The following is a 7921-nucleotide window of genomic DNA, read 5'->3' as shown; positions in this document are numbered from 1 at the left end:
CTTGTTTAATTTAGCATACCTCAGCCTTTTCTCCCTGTTTCCCTTCCCTAAGAATGGCTTCTTTAAGCCACCCTGAAACTCAGACCATTTCTGATAAACTTATGGATGTGCTGAAGGGCCAGATGCATCTCTCAAGTCCTTTATCAGGTCTTTGCTGGATTGTTTTCCTGTTTCTTAAGGACACGACTTTCAGATACTGTTCATCTGCTGTAGATAGATTTTAGGCCTGACACTTCTTCTTTTGTCCTCCACTTGTCCACTTTCCTCAAATGTTTTAAGGACAAACTGCACACTATGCTGAGAAATCCCATTTATTGCCAGGTTTCAGCTTTTTGGGACTCACCTCCTTGGTGGAAAAATACAATTTTATGTCTGTCACATTGTGTTATCTTTGGCATTTTTCATAGATTCAACTAAAAAAATGGGAACAAATAATGCGTTTTTGTGACAGGCTGCCAGTAACAAAATGCCTAAAGGTACAATTTAAAATTGGTTCTTTGCTGTTTACTGTTATGTGTAAACACAACACTGGTTCATCCCTTGAGTTAGGAGCCTTTTTTATTCTTGAATGAGTCACAGGTAAGTGTTAAAGCATTCCTCTGAAAATGGTCAGGTACAAGGACTCGACTGAAAATGAGTGAAAAAGCAGCCAATGTCTAAAGAAATGATTTGAACGCCCTCCAGAAAGCCTCAATAACCTGCTCAAGACTGTTTGCTTGGAGTTAAAATATAAAGAAGTCTTATACTAGATATATCAGGATTACATCATCTTAAACAAGTATAGCACCACCTGTTTTACATACTCGCAGGCAGAGATAAACATCAACATTTACATCATATCTCTGGCCATCGTTCTCCTTTTAGCTCTGCTTTTGGTCTCCACCTGTTCTCAAGGTAAATGCCTCTCTTTAGCTGTTTAATATTCCACTGCTGCTTATCAGCCAGCTGCTTTTTAGCTGTCTGCTTTTTTATGCCAAGCTGGGAAGGTACAGTGGGCTTTCATAGGTTTATTGCAGAAAACAGCTGGATGTTGCTTCTGTAAAAATACTGCGAGTGTGGCGATAGCGGATAGAAAACAGCTGCAGCCACAAACCAAAACAGTGAGCTGAAAGATGTTCCACTGACCTATAGAGAAACTCACTACAGACACAGTATCATTTGTTACTCATTAAAGCTTTTTTTTTAATGGATCATTATTTATATTTCCCTAACTCAGCTAAGGTGAAACAAAACACATCCAAACCATAACGTTCAAAAGATTTTGCTATGTGGTTATGAATATGTTTGATGCTCTGAAAATATCATTTACACTGACTTTCCAGATTTCCCCGAGGTTGTCACAGTAAACAGGCAGCAGTGCCACAGCAGCATTGTAAGGCCTAAAACTGGAATGTTCCAAGGGCAGCTGTAAATTTCCCAAGTAATTGAACGACTATAAAGTCATTCATCTAACCTGGACGCTTTCACCGCTTTCCATTCACCTCAGGTGCAGCATAACGCCTTTGATGTAGATATGTTGCTCACTGGATAAAAGTGCTAGACTGAACTCCTTGACCCAGAGTTGACTTACCAGTTATGAAGGAGCAAGGAAAGAAAAGTTCTTTTTTTCTTCCCCTCACTTTTCTGCTTCGCCTGATCAGTAATACAAATGAAGAATTTCGGAGCCAGAGCAAGGGAAAAGAATTGGGCACTTTAAAATGTTTGCATAACAAGCACCTTCTCACTGCAAAGGTTCTCTTCTTTTTAATCACCTGCACTCTCCAGACCACCTACACCCTTCTTCATGATCAGATACAGGACTGACTGGCTGATGTACGATCCGAGGAATTAATCTGCTAAGCCTGATTGCCATTACCGCCATGCGATTATGCACCTTGATTACCGAGCCCACCCCAAGGACCGTGACGTGCCCGGGTGCACATTTTAAAGGTGCGCATAAAATTATGTGGTGATTACCCCACAATAGATCAATCCACAAGCGAATGAGACTGTGTGGCCATATAGACCGTCTCAAGTAGGACTGTGATTATTAATAGGTACTTGAGGTGACCTGATACCTGAAGCTTGAACCAATGAAACTGCTTCTGAACCTTCATATACGCAAATAAATTCCTTTTCATACATTCTGAAAGTCATTATTGGATTATTGTTGTAGAGGCAGAATTGTTTGGAGTTCAAGCATGGATAAAAGGGATGTTGGACTCTTCAGAGACAACTGGAGCTGTACTTATCCCTCTCAAGATAGGCTTCAGACATTCAATGGCAGTACAGCTTTGGAAGGGCTTCACACTCATGAGGGTGGTGGGATGCTTATTAGTCTATGTCATCATATAGAACTAATGGAGGTCAGTGTGTTGTTGCATGATGAAAAAGACTATGAAGAACAAATGATGTACATAAAACAAACTGCTGTGTGCCAATTGGGGAAAAAAGAGAAAGCTGGTGATTACAAGTAATGAACATGTAAGTACAAATCATCCTGTAGTGACACTTATCCTCAGAATTTGGGCCTATCTAATCCTTCGCTGTCATTTTCTAGGATTTTTTTTTTTATCCTGAGCCAAAGTACTCATTTGGTGCAGCAGATAAATAGTACCATTGACTTATCCAGAAGCAATCCTACATCAAGCGATTAATTGGATGAGACAATAAGGGAGTAAAATCACATCAGTTCATGGTTTTCTCCTTGGTCACATATGGAATATGTTAGTCACACAGACGCGCTACCTTGGATAAACTAACCCCCCCCCCCCCTCTACACAGTGCAACAGTTTTTGTTAACATGTTTGCATTAGTAATGCCCTGGCAAGGATTTAATGGACTTGATGTGCTACAATTCACAGTGGTCCACGTTCTTAGAAAGCATGGTACTCTGTGGCGGTCATGTGCCCTCCCTGCACAATTACTTAATGGCTTCAGCAATTATGCATATCTACAGGAGTTTAAAAAAAAAACAACAGCACACACACACACACATGCACGCACACACTCGTCAGTCAGAGGAAAAGAACTGATTTACGTCTTTTGTTAGGAAGACTTACAACATACTAAACATATTCAATAAAGGCACCACTGCTGAGACCGAGCTCACATGCTGCAGATACATCAGCCATTTACAGTATGCAAATGTGAATTTGAGCTTACAAACGCACAATTGCAGAAATTCCATCACTGGCCACAGTTCAATAACTCTTCAGTCTTCAAGTGTCTGGATAATGGTCACCGTGACTGCACATCGCCGCAATTCAAAAACCTCAACCATCCATCACTGGACAATGTTTGCCACTAAAACAACACGGACAAGCGGGTGCGTGCCGATGCCGGTTGGGCCACGCGCTATTGTAAGCAAGGATGAGTGATAGACAGGAGAGGATGGGTACATACTATTCACAGTGCTCTGTGTGGCAGCTTGCATTTCCACACTGCTACAGTATGTTTGTCAGCCACAGACAACGCAGGCACTTGCGCACTGCCGTGGGCATGCAAAGTAGTGATCTGCCAGCCAACTGCGTCACGGGCAGTGTACCACCGCGGAGACCCTCATACATGGATGGCTCCACGGTTTGCGGTGACAGATTGTGAGATTTTGACATGTTGAAAAATGCCTCTGAAAATCGTATGCATGTACACAGTAGAGCAAATCCGTGTCGTAGTTGCTTTTACTTTAAGCATTGCTCGTACAATGCTCTCTTCTTTACAGAGTGCTGCTTTAAAAAAAAACACTCTAAAGATTACAAAAAGAAGGAACGGCTTTCACCACAGCTTTGAGTCACTCTTTCCTTTTTCTTGTAGAAAGGTCTGAAGGCACAAAGATTATTACCTGCACTTACAGGAATGCAATGGGAAGTTTTGACAAGAGGAGGCTAAAGTTCCAGCGTTATTCAAAAAGAAACAAAATTACGATAATAGAATATGACCGTGTTCAGCGCCTGGGTTGAAATTAATATCCTTCTATAGCCCCAAAAAAGGAGGAAAAAGGGGCGATTGAATGAACAAAGGAATGAATGAACACAGGGCTTGAGATCATCTCATTGACATGGCAAGAAAATGTCCTTTTTAACAAGATTACCGTGGCACACGTGGTGTTCACATCACGAGAAAATCTTTTGAAGTCAACGGGGATTCAGAGTGAGGTATTCACTGTAATGTGTTTGAGCCTCGTGAGTCACAGGGCAGAACTGCGATGTCTAATGTTAGGGCTACAGTGTGGTGCCACGGGGGGCCCGTTATAATGTTTATTTTGGGTAAGACACACACTCATCTGAATGCTCCGACGGGGGGTCTCGACGGCGCACGATACCATTGAGCAAAGTGAGATCATTCCAAACCACACACACGAGAAACTTGCTGCTTCCAGAAAATTTTATTTTTGTTCATAAACTTTTCATAAAAATAACAACATCGATATTAATTTAAAGTATTGTAGAAACTGTGTATGTACAAAATCTTTACTTGAACAGTTAATATAACTTAAGGCGAGTTAAATTACTTTTTGCAGTACCCTGTTGGTGACAGTTTCACCAAACTCTGAACATTTTTTTTTGTTTTGTTTTGTTTTTTTTACGTTTTTTTGCTAAAGTGTGAACATTTTCAGCATACAGTATCTCCAGCAAAAGATACGAGGAATCAAAAACCCTTTCATCGCCAAGGTAAAGTCTACAGAAACTCGCAGCAATGTGTGCTACCTGATTACTTAAAAGCAATGTTTTTTTTGTTCTTTTTAAATATGATTTGCTAGGTTTTTCCCTAGCTCGAATAAACATACCTCTGTACATACTGTAAAATGGCTTGAATTGGAAAGCCGTACCACAACTAGAGTACATTCCCTTTTTTTAAAATCTAGATCAACAATTCAATGAAATAACTCTCATCGTACCAACAATGGGATGAAGTGCGAAAAGGTTTCCGATATCAAATTGTAACATTTAAAATATTGTATTACTAAACAATAGCCCTCAAAAACCAAGACATTAGTTATGATTTAGAATACAATTCACCTTAAAAAGGACGTTCAAATATACTTGTAAAATATACAGTTGGCTATAAAAATACAAAGAAAGTACAGTAATACAAATATATTTATTTCCCATTTATGATATATCTTTCACAACTGTAATAATCCAAACAATTGTAACACAACACAAAGACCAGTGACAAAAAACACTGACAGCATAATGATAAGAAGATAAACAAACACTAAATCTGATCAAAGATGGGCAGCTTTATGGTGAGAACCATAAATATGTTAGTCTACATTCATGTCAATAACCCCTCACTGTGGAGTGAACGAGTACCTTGACAGTGGTTGATAGTCCAGCCAAAGGAAAAGAAAAAAAAAAAAAAAACACTGACATAAACATGCATTTTTAAGAAACATAGTCCAAACAATTGCTCTAAGAATGCTAAAAGCAGAAAATAAGAATCTTAAATGGAGATATTAATAATCTTTAAGTGCAATCCATTCAGTGTGAGAGGCGAATGGAGGTTGGAGCTGTCCAGGTGACGGAGGTGCTGAACAGCAGTCATGCAATTCAGGGCGGAGAGGTTTGGCTTTACTGACAGTAACAGCAACAAGTTAATTGTTGATCTGTTTACCGACTCTTACAACTTATGCACTTTTTTTGTTGTTGTTTTTTTTTTTGTTTTTTTTTGCATAATAGTCAGCAGCATCGGCAGCCTGCAATAAGGCCGAAGCAGTCCTCTTCCCCTTCTCTGCTCCTCAAAAACTCTTAATATTCGCAAAAACCTCTTACGTTAGGTATTGGCTCGCCAGTCAGACCAACTCAGACATCAACTTGTAGTCAGCTGGTTTATCTTCCAAGACGGAAAGATCCTAACATGTTATGTGTGCACACGCGACCTGGTCTTCAGATCCCCTCGGGAAGAGTGAACGGCCACGCGCCGGTGGTCACCTGTGGCTTAATTTCCATTTTCTCCTTCTGTTTCAGATGTACGCGTCCGTGCCGTTTTCTCTCGTCGCTGCGGGCAAAGCGTTTGCCGCACACGTCGCATGAGAACGGCTTCTCCCCGGTGTGAGTCCTGGTGTGGGTGGTGAGGTGATCGCTACGGCTGAAACTGCGCAAACAAATGCGGCACTGGAAAGGTTTGTGGCCTGTGTGGATGCGGATGTGCCGGTTGAGCTCGTCAGAGCGAGAGAAGCGCCGGTCGCAGCTCTCCATGGGGCAGGTGAAGGGCTTCTCTTTGGCGGGGCCATGAGAGGCGGCAGGGCTCTTTCTGGCCCTGGGGGGCTTCGCAGCGCGGGTAGTGTAACTTTGGGCAAATGAATCTGGCAGCAAGGAAGAGTACAGGATGGAGTCTATGGTGCTCGGTAAAGCTGGTGTTGTGTATAAGGAATCGCACTGATTAGATGGCTGTGGAGGTTCGGGGAAGGGTTTCAGGTTAGAGGAGAGGCCCATCGGCGGGGGTGGGAGGTAATTATTGTACATGGGGCTGGAGTAGCTCTGAGAGCAGGTGTCAGAGAAACACGGCTCCTGTTTGATGCCCTCCTCCACTTTAAACTCCATCTCCGGGTTGGGGCAAATTGGGGGGAACGTGTCTAAAAGTTCCTTTACATCCATTTGCTGGTCAGGGGGGAAATCGCTCGACATCGGGAAGGTTTCAGTCTGGAAACTGGTCTCCAAACAATCAGACTTATTAAGGGTCCCCCACTCGTAGCAGCTGCTCTCAAACTCATTCTTCACCACGACGGGGAAAGAAGCAGCCTCTGACTTTGGTTCAGCCTTCTTCTGGTTTGGAGCTCGGGACGAGCTGAAGTTGAGCTGGGAAGAGGACGGGTCTTGGACCTGGCCGCCGGCCTGATCGTCGGGATACCTCGAGCACGTCTGATCCGGAGAGTACACAGGAGGAGTGGGTCCGGAGCACGTGTAGGACTGCCTCTTGGAGCCAGGGTCTCCAAAATTACCACTGCTGCTGTCCAGCGGCGCAGGCGACGGATAAGCTCCCCGACTGTTGCCGCTCTGTTGCACTTCTGAAAGCGGCAGCGTGGATATGCCCACGATCTCTGTGATCATGTTGAGGAGTGTTTCGGTGCTGCACGGCGCTCCCTGAGATGCCTCCACATAGAAACTGCCGGAGTAGGCGAGCGAGGAGGGGGTGTATGTGTCTTTTGGGCACTCGCAGGGGTTAAAAGCGAATTCTGAGTTGGAAGCTTCGGTTTTGAGAGTTGCAGGGGTTCCTTCTGTGGAATTAGAAAGACAGGAAACTTTGTAACCGCGAGTGTTTTATAAGTGGATTAAAAAATGACTGGAATTTAAACGATTGGTGGGGGTGTGTGAAAAAAAAAAATATCTGCGTTACATAAACATCCGTGCGTATTTTGCCCCCGATAAAGAGCATACCGGACTGCCCCGAAAATAAAGTCTCATCGCTTTCCGGTAATGCTCATCTTCTACGTTTTAAACGGTCATGCATGCAGATTCATCGACAGTGCAAACATGCGAACTCACCGTGGCCAAACTGGGCAGGTACCCCCCGCTCTGCATCGACATACACCTCCTGGTTATCTTTCCGCACGCTGTTTTCCATCCCCAAGGAAGAACTGTTGCAATTCTCAAACTGAGGGTAGAAAGAATCTTTCGCATTCAAATCCATATTGTTCAACATACTGATGCACTTAAAAGTCCGTCTCTCCCAATGAAGGAAATAAAAAAGGTAAAAAAAAAAAAAAAAAAAAAAGGGAGGGGGTAAACAAATAATACAGAAGCTTGTTTTCTTTCAACCCTCCTTTTTGATGGTTTTCAACAAATGATCCAAAGTGGTCTGTGGTCAAAAACAGGAAAAAAAGCAATTAACGGTATTCCTTTTCGTCTCTGCTCCTCGGTAGGTATTTGCCTGCTGTGGATTTCACATCAGCGACTTCCCCTCTCTCTCCTTATATACACTTTGGCAGCTCCCTCGGCCC

General features: G+C 42.9%; 1 protein-coding gene across 1 annotated transcript; it reads right to left on the bottom strand.

Annotated features, from left to right (window-relative positions):
• Window positions 1–5730: 5730 nt before the first annotated feature.
• LOC120440632 (early growth response protein 1-B) lies at window positions 5731–7611 on the bottom strand. The gene is made up of 2 exons (XM_039613487.1): window positions 7467–7611; window positions 5731–7198 (listed from the first exon to the last, which is right to left on the bottom strand). The coding sequence occupies exons 1-2, from the start codon at window positions 7609–7611 to the stop codon at window positions 5868–5870; spliced, it is 1476 nt and encodes a 491-aa protein (XP_039469421.1). The 3' UTR covers window positions 5731–5867.
• Between the last annotated feature and the right edge of the window lie 310 nt (window positions 7612–7921).

Source organism: Oreochromis aureus, linkage group 6, assembly GCF_013358895.1.
Source record: "Oreochromis aureus strain Israel breed Guangdong linkage group 6, ZZ_aureus, whole genome shotgun sequence".
Taxonomy (NCBI): domain Eukaryota; kingdom Metazoa; phylum Chordata; class Actinopteri; order Cichliformes; family Cichlidae; genus Oreochromis; species Oreochromis aureus.
This window is presented reverse-complemented; position numbering and strand designations above follow the sequence as displayed.